This window comes from Carassius gibelio, chromosome B24, assembly GCF_023724105.1.
Source record: "Carassius gibelio isolate Cgi1373 ecotype wild population from Czech Republic chromosome B24, carGib1.2-hapl.c, whole genome shotgun sequence".
Classification (NCBI taxonomy): Eukaryota; Metazoa; Chordata; class Actinopteri; order Cypriniformes; family Cyprinidae; genus Carassius; species Carassius gibelio.
In genome coordinates, this window is record NC_068419.1 from 2,446,976 (window position 1) to 2,463,390 (window position 16,415).

Genomic DNA, 16,415 nt, shown 5'->3' on the forward strand with positions numbered 1-16,415 from the left:
TGGAGGTCTCGTAACCATTTATACAGAAACAAGATCATCATGACACAAACTGTACAAAGACCTCAAACAACATCCACACAAACTGAAGACCTCAGAATCAGGTTTCTGACTGACAGGAAGCAAAAGGAGGAAATACTGAAAGCATACCGTAACATATATACAACAAAGACAATCAATCTCAATCAATCTCAAGTATTCTACATGAGGAATAGAGTTAAATTACATCATTTCATCACATATATATTACTGATCAGAACTACTTAAGAGTTCAAGCTACTGAACAAACGCAGAAGACCCATCAAACCCCTGTGAGAGGCAAAGATAACACGACTTCACAATGACTATAAGCCATAAAATGTCTGGCCAGCGGGTCAGATGTTCGCTTTTAAAAACATGTCCGAGATGTTGTTTAGAAAAAAAAAAAAAAAAAAAAAAAGGAGGGGGAGTATTTTACAAATAGCCACAAAAATAATTCTGTACAATATAAAATTAATAGCAAAAACAGTAAAATTGTTCTGAAAATGCTGCCTTGAAATACTTCATAAGAAATCCCACACGTGTCCGAGAAAATGCCTCTCTTATTAATCAAATGATGGCTGTGGTTGGTGCTCAAATAATATGAGCGTAGAATGTTACGGAAAATAAATAAAGAAATGTCCATGTCAATATTTGGCATAATTCAATCTGTTTTTAAGATTAAATATGACTCGAGACATTTCGGTTCAGAAAATACACAGATGTTGTAGATCCGAAACGGATTCAATAATCAGTTATGGGTGATTGTTTAATGGTTCAAAACGTCTTCTGAACACACTATGTATTTTTGTACTCATTTAAATATTGACAGTAAACACATCAGAATGGACCAACATTAACCCTTTGATGCTAAAGCAGCCATTATCTAGTAGTTATTATACAGTTTGACCCGTACACAAGTCAAACCAGCTGTCCTCTTGAAATGTCAATGTGTTTTTATTTATGACAACGAAGTATTGATGCACCATGCAAACTAAATTAGCATTTTGGAAGAAAAGATTATTTGGAATGTTATTTTCTTTCATGCATCAAAGGGTTAATGACATCAATGGAGATGAAGCACTGGATGCTTGTTCAGCATCGTAGAGTTCAAATAACACCGACAGGTCAGACCCATCATCAACACCTTTATGCAAAACATGATGAAAACCTGGTCAGGGGACTAAAGCAGCAGGACTGTCAGTTACCAAATGATTCGACCGCTGTAACAGGAAACTAGTGTTGTTCATCGCTCACCTGAACCCACCAAACACAGGTCCAGACTCAGGTACCATTATTACACTGTGCTTAAAGCAACAGTTCACTCGGAAAACGGGAAATGGTCATCAAAGCAGCTATAACATGTGAGTTTGAGAAGCCAAGAAAAGAGCAGCCTGAACAAGCGGTTAAATAAATCATGAGGACTATCCGTGACGTTTAGAGTGACGCTGATGACTATTTTCTTTTTGGGGTTGAACTAACAGTTTAAAAGCTGTTATGTTAGTGCACGTATGCGGAGATACAAATGATTGTTCCTAACAGTAAAGTACGCTCATAAAATGCTCTTGATTTAAACCGATCCTTCTCAGATGTTTGTAAATGCCTTCTTCTCATAACACACTTGTTTCGAAGTGTTCAATGTGACCGTTCTGCAAACGTGTGTCTTGGTTGTCCTCAAGCAAAGGGGAAAATGAGCTGGGGTCGCCTGCTGAGGGCGGTAGCGTGTCGAGAGGGGTCAGGTCTGTGTCTGTGGTGGCACACGGGACATATCCCGCCTCGGCGTCTGCCGGAGTCTGGCTGAGCCGTTCCAGGAGGAGGGAATGAATGAATCCGATAGGAACGGGAAGAAATGCGACAATGATGAGTGTGCTCAGGACAGCAAGAGCCCAGCCCGGATAAGGCAGATCTTCCTTAGATGCCTGGGAGAAAACAATGGAAATGTTTATATATTTAAAAAAAAAAAAAAAAAAAAAAAAAAAAAAAAACAACTAGAAACCATTCACTGAACTTTAGATGAAAAAAATTTTAGTTCCATATTTGTTAGTCTTTTATGGTTACTATAGTGTGATGAACATATGATATGGAAGAAAAACAGCTAAAAAATTTGCAATTTGGTGATATTTTTATGATGAAATTCTGATAGATTGCAATGTAAATTATCTTTATAACACTATTTATAAGAGAGAAACGCTACATGATACAGTAGGCTTTATAGGGTTTAACCTGTTAAATGTCACCCCGTCCCGTATACGGGACGCCTACGTTGACTATACTATATTACAAATCTAATCTAATCTTGACAAACTACATATCGCTGGAAAGGTCTAAGACTCCCAAATATATATTTTACCAATATATTTTGTTAAAAAATTATGTAGGAAAAGTAATAGATTAATTTATGACAAGAGTGCACCCTCAGAAATCTACATTACAAAAGGAGTTTTGACCTTTGTTTAAAAAAAAAAAAAAAAAAGACTTCCTCTTTGCCTTTTTCTCTATCACATTTTAGAAATCATCAAAAGTTATGTATCACTTGAAAACATAAAATCTCAAAACTCATCCTTTAAAACCAATTTTAAAATCATACATTGCATTACCATGTAAATGGCACATCAAAATCATGTTACAAAATGTTTTCAGTCATGAATTTTAAAAATTTAGGTTTGTATCATGCACATTCAAGTCTATCTTCAAAAACGTGAGTGACAGTTAACAGGTTTAAAGTAAAGCTTGTTTGTAAGAGCACAGGTGATTTTACCTTTTCTCTGTTCCAGGCAATGTATGTGGGACGCTCCAAGAACATCTTTAGCAGACTGGCACCCAAGAGCCCCAGCATTGCAACCGGACACACGTACTTCCACAAGTACTTATACACCACAGGAACCGGCCGACCCAACATCCGCTTCAGGTCCTCCAGAAACCTGCATTGAAATCACATCACGTTTAAGCACTTCAAACCACAAATAAAGACATTTCTGCTTGAGCTCGGAGGGTTTGTGATACCTGTCCGCTCCATAAACCCAGGCCAAGCTGATGGTCTGGAAGATGACGACCATGATGAGGGGAAGTGTGGCGGAGTAGTCATCAAACATGGTCACAAAATAGTTTCCACAGCGCTGAGTGAACATGAGACCGATCAGAAAGCCCAACACACAGCTGCACGCTGGGTAAAATCGAAAACAACAATACTGATTAAAACCAAGAGACAGACAAAATCAGCTTTTTAAAATAAACCCAAATCTAAAAAAACAACAGTGTTACCTGTAAAGAGGAATTTGTGGTTACGCAGGGTCTTAAAGGTGTCCGTCAGTGGGGTCAGTATTCCTGCCATGGTGCCGAACATGGTGGACAAACCCAGATTGAGCAGCATGAGGAAGAACAGAGCCGACCAGAACGGACTCCCAGGAAACAAAGTCATGGCTTCAGTGAATGCTATGAACGCTAGACCGGTTCCCTCCACACCCTGAGAGAGAGAGAGAAGATCCCAAACTTTAACTTCAACATTAAATCGGAGTCACTCCATCCTAACCAAAGAAATCCTGCTTTTGAAGAGTGACTTTTCTTAGACCTGGCATCATTCCAATAACATTCCAATAAGACCCCAGCAACCACCCAAAATAATGCAATAATGCACCCCATGCTCATGGACCGATGGCTTAACGGCTGGTGCACATGGGACACAAAAGTGGAAACACTTCAGGAGTGTCAAAGTCATCATTGGATTGGTTGAATTCTACAGGATTTTCGCAAGGCTTGAGTAGCGTTCTTTAACGTTCTGTCCGGAAACAAAGATGTGCGGCACAAAACCCCCTCACGAAAGAAGAAAGCCACCGTGCTTATCAGGATCAACTAAACGCTGGATTTTCGAAAGTACGTGAAATATTTAAAGTTCGCCGCGTAAAATCTTTAAAATACATCCGCGAGTTTTACACAGCGGTCTGTTCTTGTGCCAACATTTCCACGTCTTTAAACATGACGATTAACGAAACGATCTGTGATTGGTTGTTTAACATGTCGTCAAACGGCCTCATGGGCGGGCCTTGGCCAAAGAAAGCAGCCATGAATTCCAGAACTTCAGTTTGAAGACAAAAAACATTCCAATAATGCCCTAGCAACAACCCAAAACATTCCAATAATGCCCTAGCAACAACCCAAAACATTCCAATAATGTCCTAGCAACAACACAAAACATTCCAAAAAAGCCCTATGAACCACCCAAAACATCCAATAACCCAGCAACCCCCCTAAAACATTCAAGCAATAATCTAGAAACCACCCAATATATTTCAATAACCTACCAACTAGTGGTGGGAGATATTGACAAAAATGAATATCTCGATATTTTTTTCAATATTGATACAGACGATATTTTTGCAATCCTTCAAAGAAATGTTTGCAAACTGATAAAGAAGGTCCAGTTGGTCTTTTGACTTGCTGCATTTGACCCATTATTGAATAGAATTACTAGTACATAAAGATATGAGACATTATTGATTTAAACATGAACCAAGTTACTGTACTAAATATATATTTTAATTATTAACAATTTGATTAATTAACAATATAACAATTTTCTAATGATGCTATCATGAAGCTCGCCACTTGAGGACGCCACAGACATTTAAGAAAACTTTTTAACTTCAGTTTTCTGCAAACAACGCATATTTGACCTTTTCTAGCAGCTATTTCACTAATCGTACATCGGCTTTACTCGTTACGTTTTTGGACTGTTGCTTCAACCTAAGAAACGTCATAACACACAGGTAAGAACTCCGTAGCAGCTAACTCATGCAATTTAGGAACGATCATGATTTTGTAAAAAAAAAAAAAAAAATGATCAAACAAACCCTTACATTATTAAAATCGCTACATATAATTGTTTAGAAGGTTATAGTGTGCGTTATTTGTTTTCTCTTTAACTTCCTTCAGCTCTTTTCATGTTTGTGGGGTCGGATTATACAAATTACGAAATATTCGATATCCCAATTTTGCATATCATCCAGACAACAATTTGGATATTATCGTCTAAACGAAATATCGCCCATCTCTACTACCAACCACCCAAAACATTTCAATAATACCCTCGCAACCACACAAAACTATATTTTGCACCACTCATGTTTTGTTCAGAAAAGATAGAGCATGTAGTTGTGTTCTGTACCTGTTTCAGCTCCTCCTCCAGGCTGCAGGCGCTGAGGTTGTAACCATACATATTTAGCTGCTGGCCGTGAGTCTTGTACCATTGCTCATACTCATTCAACGTCATGTCCTCCACATCTGACGCATTGATGATGAGGTCAGGGAAAGGACGGCTGAACATCGCTTCAACCACGGCTTTCATGTTACTGCAACATTCACAAACATACAATGCTTCAGTAAAATCTACCTAAATAGCCTATACTTACCATGCATCTTAAGATCAAACATTCACAGGTCATTTGTGTCTGAGCTGCACACTGACCGTTTAACACACTCCGTGGCGATAGTTTTGGCTCTGAAACCCAGCACGGCAAACACCACCAGCGTGGCCAGAACGGACGTCATGAAGTTGACTCCAGACACGGTGAACGCGTCTCGATGGCAGTTGTTGTTCCTCGGGTTGTAGGAAGAGTACGCGATCACAGAACCGAAACCCAAACCCAGAGCAAAGAACACCTGAGTCGCCGCCTGACGCCACACCTGAACGTCAGCCCAGATCTCCAGCTGAGAGAAATCAGACACTCACTTTAAACACATTTTTGGGGAAACTGAATGGCTTCTGAATTACACTAATCATGTCACATGATAATATATAAATGTACATTTATTTATTAGAAGAAAAACTTAAAATACAAATGTTGGCTTGTCAACTAATACAAATGTTTTTCCTTGAAATACTAAAACTAGAATAAAAATAAATGCTTAATAGAAATATAACAAAAAACTAATAAAAATTATCATTGCACAGTTACAAAAAAAAAAGAATTATTAAAAACTTTATTAGGTAATAAAAAAATGATTACCTACTATATTATTATATAAATAATATTAATCAACACAGATTTCTAGGTCAATAACACAACACAGAGAAGACACCGTTTTGGTGATTACAGTAATCTTCATAAATTAAATCCCCAACTCAAACACACTGTTTAGTGTTTGTTTACGTACCTTGGGGTAAAACATGAATTTAATGCCCTCGGACGCCCCGTCTAGTGTCACGCCTCTGATCAGGAAACACAGCAGCACCACGTACGGAAACACGGAGGAGAAATACATCACCTACACACAACCCATACTGATTAATATCATCAATAATCAAATTACAACACAAAATAAACATAATATATATTCAGATTCACGACACAAACACAAACTCCAAGTACCTTGCCGGTCGATTTGATGCCCTTGTACATGGCCAGACAGACGATGACCCAAGCGGCCAGCAGACATCCAGTGATGATGAGGTTTAACTCTCCGGTTTCGTCAATGGAATCGGTGATGTCCAGAGCTTTACGGTACCAGAAATACGCCGTGGGAGAGCTGGCGGCACATTCCTTCACTGGGAGTGAAAATCAGATAATGCATCTCCATGTAGAAAGTCAGATTTCTGGCATCAGTTCTTCATATCTTAATCTCACAAGTGTAAACTACTCATTTTATAATACACTACACAGACTCCTAATCCTTACCGGTGCTGTTCCCTTCTGTCGGACAGGTTTCCCAAGGTAGAGGATACTTGAAAGAGCTTCCCAAGTAAAAGATACTCCAACCGATTATGACGTTATAATACAGAGCTACAAAGAAACACACCTGGGAACAGAGAACAGGAAAACAGTGTATTAAAGGTCATATATTGTACACCTTTCTGGAGTTTTATTTTAGGTTTTGATGTCTTTACCAAATACCAAAAACAATCTCATTATTTTTTACAGCTCCTTTCTCAGGATCTCTTCTAAAAACAGGTTGATTTTAGCCCGTCAAATTAATATTCATGAGCCTCTTTTCTGATTGGCCTGTTGTTTTCTGAGTGACACACGGCCAGGCCAATCACAGCGCTAGCTGCAAACAAAAACTGGAAGCAGCCCATTTAAACCACAGCACATTCGGTCATGTAAGGAGCTTAAAATATCACAAAATATTGTGATGTTGGGTGCCAGAATTGATGTAATACAGACTCAAATTAGAAATTTGATTACATATCTACGCCCACTGCCAGACAAAAAAAAAAAAAGCATGACATCTGTGGTTAAACGTGATAAAAAAAAAAGCTGAATGTACAGAAACGATCATCAAAAATGCTCATGTTTGCAGCGCACACTTATTACAAAAGGTTCAATAAAGTAATGTCTTTTCCTGTGATGGACAGATATCTTGCATCTCAGGAATATGCGGTGTGTGAAAAAATGTCTTAAATAGTTAAATAGCCCTTAGACCTCAGCTATCGAGAAAAAAGCCAGGGAATTTCACTTCTGACAATATGGGACCTTTAAATAGTTAACATTGTGAAAATCAAGATTTAATGTTGTTTACATGTCTATCGGTTGTTGTTAAAATGCTTAAAAGAAAAACCAAGTGCAAATTCATCACTCGACACCATTGCACAGCATTAATCGTTTCAGCCTTATTCAAAAGTAATCTACAAGTATAAAAAAAAAAAAAAAAATAGTAATCCAAATCGAGTTATCCATATTATTTTACTAACTGCAACTTTCATCATTTAATTTGTAATCAGTAATGGACTACAATTTCATTCCCACAGGACTCACAGCCTCAATATCTTAATTTGTGCTGTGAAGATGAAGGTCTTGGGGGTTTGGAACGACATGAGGGCGAGTAATTAATGACAGAATTTTCCCTTTTGGGTGAACTATGCATTTAATGCATTTACAATTGCATAATAATGCATTTAGATAATTTATACAATTAGTACATATGATTTATATACTTAGATATGAAACTAATTCCACAAGTATTAAATGCGGTGTATAGTTACATTTAAGCCATTTTAAGAAACAAAGTATACAAATTTCCTCAAAAACAAAAAACTTTTAAATGTCATTTTGACATATGGCATTTAGAGATAAAATTATTGACTGAAGAGGATTTTAGTAATTCTAGTTTTCTGCAGCTGCTAAAGTAGCACAGTTTCTTTATTATGCATCAATGCAACTGACTAATAAAGCAAGATAATACTCACCACACAGCTGGAGTAGCCAATGCCAACAAGTCTTGGAGAAATGTGCCTCCAGACGCCGATGCTGCCCTGTCTGATGCTCTGACCCGCCGCCAGCTCCAGAAAAAACAACGGCACGCCGACCAGCCCCATCAACAGCACATACAGCAAGATGAACGCTCCTGACAGACAGTAACATGACGATTACAAAACAAAAACAATCAATGCATGCAATCAAAACGATCTCGTCCTCACTCACCTCCTCCGTTCTGGTGGCAGAGGTACGGGAATCTCCAAACGTTTCCCAATCCCACACTGAATCCCACCTGAGCGAGGAAATACTCCACCTTGCTGTCCCAGCCGTCTCGGGCCGTTTCCATCGTGAGCTCCTGCTCGAGCACTAAACCTGCTTCAGCTTCGTCCCGCTGGCCGTCCGCAGGCAACGGCGGCTTCTCTGACGTCATCTGAGAGACACAGACACTCGTTTGAACATTAAACATTTCACACATAAAGCCACTGCGGATTTATCTTGGTTATAGAACATGCAGCTATAAAAATCAAGCTCATCTTGCTAGTTCAGTCATAAAACTGCTCAATCATGTGTGCTGCTTCGTGTCTGATGGCTATTCAAGTTCACTTCTGTCTGAGTAATCAGTCCAAACAAATGATGGAGTAAAAGCAACAAACAGCATTAGAAAACAATCATGTGAACCTGGTTTGATCTGTGAATTTATAATGTGTATGTTTTTTTTTTTAATTATTTGCTAAAGAATAAATAGGGTTTCTGCAGGGTTTAATCAGTCAAATTTAAGACTTTTTAACACCTTTTAATGACCATTAGGTTTCGAATTTATGACCTACACGAATAACGATAAATTTTAATAAATTTCAAAAGTCTTTTTTTATTATTGACTTTCATTGAAAGTAACAAGTTTTATTATTAAAAGAGTTATTCTATTATTTCTTAAGATTAAGAAACTGAAGCCTTCGCCTTCTTTTTCTTGAGTATCAAGAACACAGGAACACTTAACAATTGTAACATTGTAAATTAACAATTATTTTATGACGTTACTTTCCAAAATAACAAGTGTTATTGGTGTTTGGTCACAGTATTGAACACCCACAGGCAGGGCTGGTGAAGGTTGTACCAGTGGGCCCTGTTTGAAATTGTTTAATTTGTATGTTCGTTCATTTTTATTTATTTGTGCCATTTACACAATGTTTAAGGTTTTTTCAAGTTTGTAGGTGTCAAGGTACAGAAACCGAATAATTAAATGTAAACTAGCACTGGATAGTCTTCAATGTAAAAATGAAATATACAATCAAATCAGACACCTTGAACATTTCTCACATTATTAGTTTATTTGCTATTGCTTCTAAAATGGTTATAAAATATGACACGAACTTAGAGTTAAATTCGTCTTGATAATGTCATAACTTTGATAGAAATGTACGTAATCAACCAAAACTACAGACAACTGTTATTATGACAATATTTACACAACTATCAATACTTTGTTGACCAATTACCAAGCAATGCTTCATTTTGTTCAGACTGTGGTGTGAAAACGTTGCATTAGCAATTCAGGAAAGAAAAAAAAAAACATAAGCAATGCATGGTGCTTTATAAGGTGCTGAATATTTTTTGTTCCCAATTTTATATATAGATAGATAGATAAAACATATCTATCTATTTCACTTATAGTTCACTGTATGAAGATTATTTGGGTATAATATGTCACAGTTTGCTTATACTCACTTACATAAATGTATTAGTCTCCTTTACCTACTAGTAAAATATGTATATCAAAAATTATATCTGGAGTCTGGATAATTTTTGGTTTGACTGTGCATAAATTCTTGTTAAAACTAGTCAAGAGCAGTGAGTGATTTTCTTTCATTTTCTTGGGTTAACATTACAGCAGCCAGTCGCTAAATTAGGAGCGGTAACTTTAAGAGACGATGAACGCATCTTTTCCCTCAACTGTTTACTTTCACTTAAGAAATAACTGACAAATAAATAAGTTTTTTCAAGCATACTTTCCAAGGCGGGTATTTTGACATATTTTGTATGTATTTGTCAGCACAAGAGCAAAAAGAAGCAAATTCGGTGTACAAGCGTTTTGAGACGCCTTTCTCAGCGTGAGCCCTGAACACCTGAACACCGTGGTAATGAATCGGGCTCTTTCACGTCCTTTTTTAAAACTGCTATAAGTATTTGTTCGTTCATGTGCAGGAGGGACTGTCCATGATACGCGGCTCTCTCTCTCTCCGCACCGAACACAGCGCGTGAGTAACCAGCTACTCAGTTCAGCTTTTCCGCGTCTTGTGTTTGGATGCTTGATACCAATTGTTAGCGACGGGTTGAGCCAGCTACTAAATGCACCGTCTTCGAGCCATAGATCGTTAAAGGTACATTTTCCCATTGTGATAGCCAGGATGATTTCAATTAATCTAAGCAGTCAGAAACGGAAGTGCTAAAAAATGCTAAAAATGGGCTTCACTTGTCTCAATTGAGTTCCAATGGGGTCGCTGTGTCCATTTCTTTTACTGTCTATGGCAGTGACTCAGTATGATACAGTATGTTCGGCATTCGCGCGGGTTTCTGTGAAAGTCCTCCTGACAAGTCTGTATGCTGCCGCATGGCCCTTGTAGTTCTGGAACGCTGTGATACCAGTGTGATACCACCCAGATTCCTCATACAGAACTACAACAGGCGAAACAAATGAATGCCATTGCCGCTGCGAGCGCATTTTGATGGAAGAACAAATTAATGGACTAGCATATCAATTTAAGACGTGGCTAAATGTTTTTAATGACCTTGTATTGAAAAACCAGACGTTTTTATGGCCTTAAATTCTTATTGTTAAATTTAAGACATTTTATGACTTTTTATGACCCCGCGGATACCCTGAATAAATGAGACTGTTTGTGTTTTATACGTGAATAAAAACTTAATAGCAAACTCAAACTGCATCTCAGTTATGATTGCTTTTAATATGCAATGAGTGAGTGCATGTGTTTTTCAGTTAGCATTAATATTTTAGCCATTCAGGTTATTATACACACAATGGAGATGTAAAAATTTAATAAAAAAAGCTTGATCTTGTTTTACAAAATGATATCTTTTAATTGATCCTTTCTTTAAAAATGCTAATTACTACATAAGGCTATTAAGATAAGATATTAAGTTATTGCATGTTAATGTACTATAAGTGTACAATTATCATAATCATCAAAAACAATAAAATACTTATTATTTTAATAATTTTTACAATATTCTAGTGGTTAAGGATTTGGAACAATTTGAGAAGTAGATGGACCAAAATGAGATCGGAGTCCACTTTCAAGGCAAAAGAGAGTGTGAATGCAAAATAATAATAATAATTCCCTGATTCGACCAGACCCTTCAAGACCTACCAAAAAACAAATATTTTAATGTCCTGACATTAACATGTTTTCCATCACCATGAATTACGCTTGTAGACCTGTTTTTATACAGTCTATATTGTAGACACGCGTGTGTGTGCGCATGCGTACAAGAAACATCATCAGTAAAATGACAGTTTATGCTCTAAAACGATCATTCAGCAAAATAAATGCACGATAAAACAAAACCAAATGCTGGTTAAGTGAGATCTAACACAGAGCCAGTAAAGCAGCTGAACCAGTCAAAGAGATCGGCTAGTGAATCTCACATATGAAACACAAATTAAATAAACCACAATTATGCGCCCAAATTCGCATGTAAATCTGTAAATCTAACGTTCAATATCTATGTAAGGTTACACATCATAAATATGAATTAAATAAATTCTCACCGCTCCTGTGATTCTCAAAGCACGCGCACGTGTTAATGTCTTATGGCGCGCGCTATTGTCACCGGCTCACACGTACGACTCAAATCCTCTTAATAATACCCCCCTTCAAGTTCCCCAGCTGATCCATACAAATATAAATTAAAAAATCAAGTATTTAAAGTACATAGCGATAAAGAACAACGTTTATTTTGGCGCTCTTTCAGTGTGGCACGCGCTTCCGTTGCGCGATTGTAGATTCGCGATTTCGCGGAACTTCAGGCAACACCCTCGTCATATTTGTGTGGCCCCGCCCACTTACGTAAGCGACGTTCTGAGCTATGTGAACGAGTGTAAAAATATTCGTGCTTTAGCATAATACATCACATTATTATCCAAACTTAAAAATGTTAGAGTTTTATATCTTTTTAAATTTAGAACTTTCATATGAAAAAAGGTAAAGGAAGAAATGTTCAACGTTACTGATGCATCAAATAGGTTATTGCATTATCCTTCGTTTCATCTGTAATACTCACAACAAAGTTTTCATTAGTTTGTCCTTGCTACGCATCCATAATTATCTGTCTCTATATAGCATCAGCTGAATGGTTTATTTAGGCCTATATTCTTAGCGTGATTCTGAGTGCTGTACAGTTGACATGCGGCTCTTCATTTCCTTCCTAAAATTGCTGAATGATGCAACTTCAGACAGGATTACAATGAGTTTACTGTAAGTTACTCTCAAGCAGATGGCGCTGTTGTCTCTTTGCATCTTATTTTACAGTCAAAGTGACCCAACTGACCAGGACACAAAACTTTACTCTCATATATTGTAAATCAGCCTTGCCAGGATTAATAATTGCCTTAGATTGTTCTAAGATTTATTTAATAAAAGCAACATACAAACTATATAGGCTTTAAATGCAAACTGAATATACTTTTAACGCTTATTTTGTTTTATTAAAACCATGTACGTCATCTGACTTAATAAGTAAATAATAATTTGTCATAACCTACCGTTTTGTGACTGAAATCCTAGCAGATTCCTCTATGAAAACATCCACGTTGTCCTCTGAAGATCACACACAAATCAAATTATCCAAGACTTTTAAACACAGCTGAAATGGCAGGACCCCAAAGTCCAACAAAGCAATAAAATGCGTCGTGACTAAACGATCAATTTCATTTTAAAAACCAAGTGCTGTTTCAGCTCCAAGGAGAAGTTCATTCCCATGGAGTTTATTTTGCCACGTTGAGTTCCATCGCAGCTGTCAATCACAAGGAAGAACCGCCCAATCAGGCCCAACACTAGAGCCAAGCCCCGCCCACAGGCATGTGCTTCATTTCATGGAGAAAACGTGGAGTTTGGCTGGACAGAGCGCTGACCTGAGAAATGACATGACCTTTGTTGACTTAAAAGTGTGAATAAGAAAAAAAGGTCTCAAGATTTGTTTTTCTAAAATATATTAAGAGTCGTCTTTTACAGCGCAATTAGCCATTCTTTTACGAGGCCTTGGATTATTATTATGAGAGTCTCCCACTTATTGATATTGGCTGCCTGACGCCTGCAAATTATAGGCCTTTAATATCCTGGAAATATCATCGAGACAAAATATAATCGGTAAACAGTCTGTGGGTTGATGTTTGCAGACTAAAAGTCTTGTATCTTTTTCTGACCAAGTCCACTCAGTTTCTTTTTTTAATGCTGTTCCTTTTTTTTTTTAACTATTAATTTATCAGACTTATCAGGTGTTCAACCAGTGTTTTTTTTTTTAAGTCTTGTCACCAAGTTAAAACCCCAAATTTCTACTCAAGTTCTGAATTTATGTTTACAGTTCTCTACATTAATAACAAGGTGAATATAAACTAAAGAGTCCACACAAATAGTAATCCACAAATTAATGTTGATAAATTATCATAATCTATCATAAATAAATGATTCCTAAAAGACAAATGACAGGCACTGTCTCTTTAAGAATAACATATCACAAATAAGCTGGGTAATTATTACAACTTTTATTGACACCTTTCATAAACCAAATAATATGTTTGAAACCTTTTATGTAAAAAATACAGTCAGAAGAAACAATGTCAATTATAATATAAAACATTTTTTTATATATAAAATATGATTGTACACAAATCAGTGCATAAACTTTAGTATTATCAGTTAAACAACATTTAAAAGATTTAAAGAATGGACGTCTGAATACAACAGTTCCCATGGGGCCTGAAAGTAATTTGGTTAAAGTGTGTGTGTGATTTAAAACACTGTTAAATAACTCCTGATCAGTCATCATTAACAGTAGCTTCTTTTGCTGCTCTTTTCTGAACTCTTTCTTCACACAAGAGTGTTCTCTTCATTAAAGCTTCAAGGGTTGCCAGATATAACGCGAGGGACAAAGATCAAAAAGTGGTCACTGTTATCAACCCCTATATGACGCCTAAGATTTGTGAACCACAAAAACAGATTTGGTTTCATGTAATGTAAGGCTTTACAAAACACATTTGCCTAGTTCTCAAAAAAAGAAAAGAGTTCAAAGAGCAGGAAATAAAGTGCAATAAATACAGTGCGAGAATTCAAGTTCAAAACTGCACCACAATGAATAAATGACAGAACAGCATCTCATTCAAATTCGGTAATACAGAAAGCTACATAAACCAAAAAATAAAGCATTTGAAAATTATGATTAAAAAAACACTGTGTGGTCGCTAAAGGAATACAAGCACAGCTCATAATGCACAGCCGTGAAGGATGTGTGAAATATGCAAGAAGCAAACTGAGGAAAGTTGTCCAGGACAGAGACTGAAGTGCTGTCAAACAAGAGTTTAAGCTCCAGATGTTTTCTAAAAAAGCATAAATTTCTGTATTATAGGCCCTAAGCTTTGGAATAAGCTGCTTTTATAATATATATATTGCTGGTTCCTCTCTCCAGACCTTCAACAAGACTCATCTATTCCCTTTGTTCAGTGAATAACTCATTCACCTCCGTGTGTCTCTGTTTCCTAACTTTGTATGTTACATGAGCACCCTCTTGACATAACCGATGTCCATCATCATCTGATTCCATGACCTCTTATCTGCAGTTATTTGCTGTAAACAGCTGTTTGTCTGAATGTCTCCTCTGATTGTCAGGTGCATCTCGTTTTCCAGTTGCTTGTATTATTTTGTGTAATGTCCTTGAGTTCTTAAAAGGTGCTATAAAAATAAAACAATAATATTCATAAACATTAGTCAACACTAAAGTACATTATCGATATCACTACTCCTGCCAGTAATGTAAACTCACCTCATCCTGGACCTTCTCTGGATGATCACAAGAGACTGAAAGATCAGTGATGAGAACAAAATATCAGTATATATGGATGTCCTATAGAAGGTTTGAATCAACTTCATAACTGTAGTGTTGGTGTTATGATAAAGGAAAAACAATCTAGTTTTCTGAAATCTCGTAGAATCGCTTCAATACTCACAGTCTGGTCTCACATGCTCCATGCTGTCCCATCGAACAGGTTTCGCTGTATTTGCATCTCCTGACACTTTCATTTGTGACTTTTCTTGTTTGTTCTTCATCTTCTCGTTCTTGCTCCTCTGATGATCAAACTGCAGTTTGATGGGCATCATTCAGGTTTCAGTGTTCTTCTTCAAACATTTCTGTCTGTGTTACACAAGACGTTTGACATTTTGGCAACAATCAAGTGTGTGTGTGTTCAGTCCTTAGTAAAATAAACTACTAATGAGTTCACTAAAATGAGATCCACTCGTAGAAGAAAAAGTGAGGAGTTCTAGTTTTGTTTCTCCTCGTTGAAGGCTCTAATGCATTATCCCTTGTTTTTCTTTAGTGCACGAAACAAAGTTTCCCTGTTTTTTCTTGCAACGCAGTCGAATCTGTCTCTACATCATCGGCTGAAATGTTGATTTATATTCTTAGCATGATTCTGCACACTGTGCAGGTGACATGCGGCTCTTCACTTCCTTTGGAAAGTTACTGAATGTGAATGATGCAACTTCAGAACAGAATCACTGTGAGATTATAAAGGTTGCTCTCAAGCAGGTGGCGCTGTTGGATCTTTACATCTTATTTCACAGTGAAAGTGACCCAACCATATACTGTTAAGTGTTAATAAGTCTGGCCAGGATTGATAATTGCATTAGATTGTGCTAAGATTAATGAAAGCAACACACAAACTACATAGACTCTCTAATGCAAGCTGAACACTTTTTTAAAGCTATTTTATAACTAAAACCATTGAAATTTAATCTGAATTCTTAATAAGTTAATAATATAATAATCATTATCAACAACCTTTTTTAAAACCTAGCTCTCTTAGGACTTATAATGTAGCAGTTTCTAATGCGAAAACCTCCTTATAATATAATATATTTCCCAAATAATACATTTAAACAATTACGACATTAATTATCATGCTAAACTGAGCTCAAAATA

The 16,415-nt window shown here is 36.8% G+C and overlaps 1 protein-coding gene and 1 long non-coding RNA gene across 4 annotated transcripts; both read right to left on the reverse strand.

Moving 5' to 3' along the window:
• On the reverse strand, positions 1–13,232 carry slc6a16b (solute carrier family 6 member 16b). Of its 3 annotated transcripts, none has more exons than XM_052596633.1 (12): positions 12,985–13,232; positions 8,430–8,634; positions 8,195–8,352; positions 6,687–6,807; positions 6,381–6,556; positions 6,166–6,276; positions 5,477–5,718; positions 5,177–5,360; positions 3,277–3,478; positions 3,019–3,178; positions 2,774–2,936; positions 1–1,934 (listed from the first exon to the last, which is right to left on the reverse strand). In XM_052596633.1, the coding sequence occupies exons 2-12, from the start codon at positions 8,632–8,634 to the stop codon at positions 1,626–1,628; spliced, it is 2,031 nt and encodes a 676-aa protein (XP_052452593.1). In that variant the 5' UTR covers positions 12,985–13,232; the 3' UTR covers positions 1–1,625. The 3 variants fall into 3 exon arrangements, with proteins under 3 accessions (XP_052452593.1, XP_052452594.1, XP_052452592.1); XM_052596634.1 differs by lacking the exon at positions 12,985–13,232 and adding an exon at positions 12,504–12,664; XM_052596632.1 differs by lacking the exon at positions 12,985–13,232 and adding an exon at positions 11,992–12,226.
• A 732-nt stretch (positions 13,233–13,964) lies between these two features.
• LOC128013571 (uncharacterized) lies at positions 13,965–15,951 on the reverse strand. Its single transcript, XR_008183343.1, has 3 exons — positions 15,442–15,951; positions 15,258–15,292; positions 13,965–15,166 (listed from the first exon to the last, which is right to left on the reverse strand). It is a non-coding gene; the product is annotated as an uncharacterized LOC128013571 (long non-coding RNA).
• Positions 15,952–16,415: the final 464 nt, after the last annotated feature.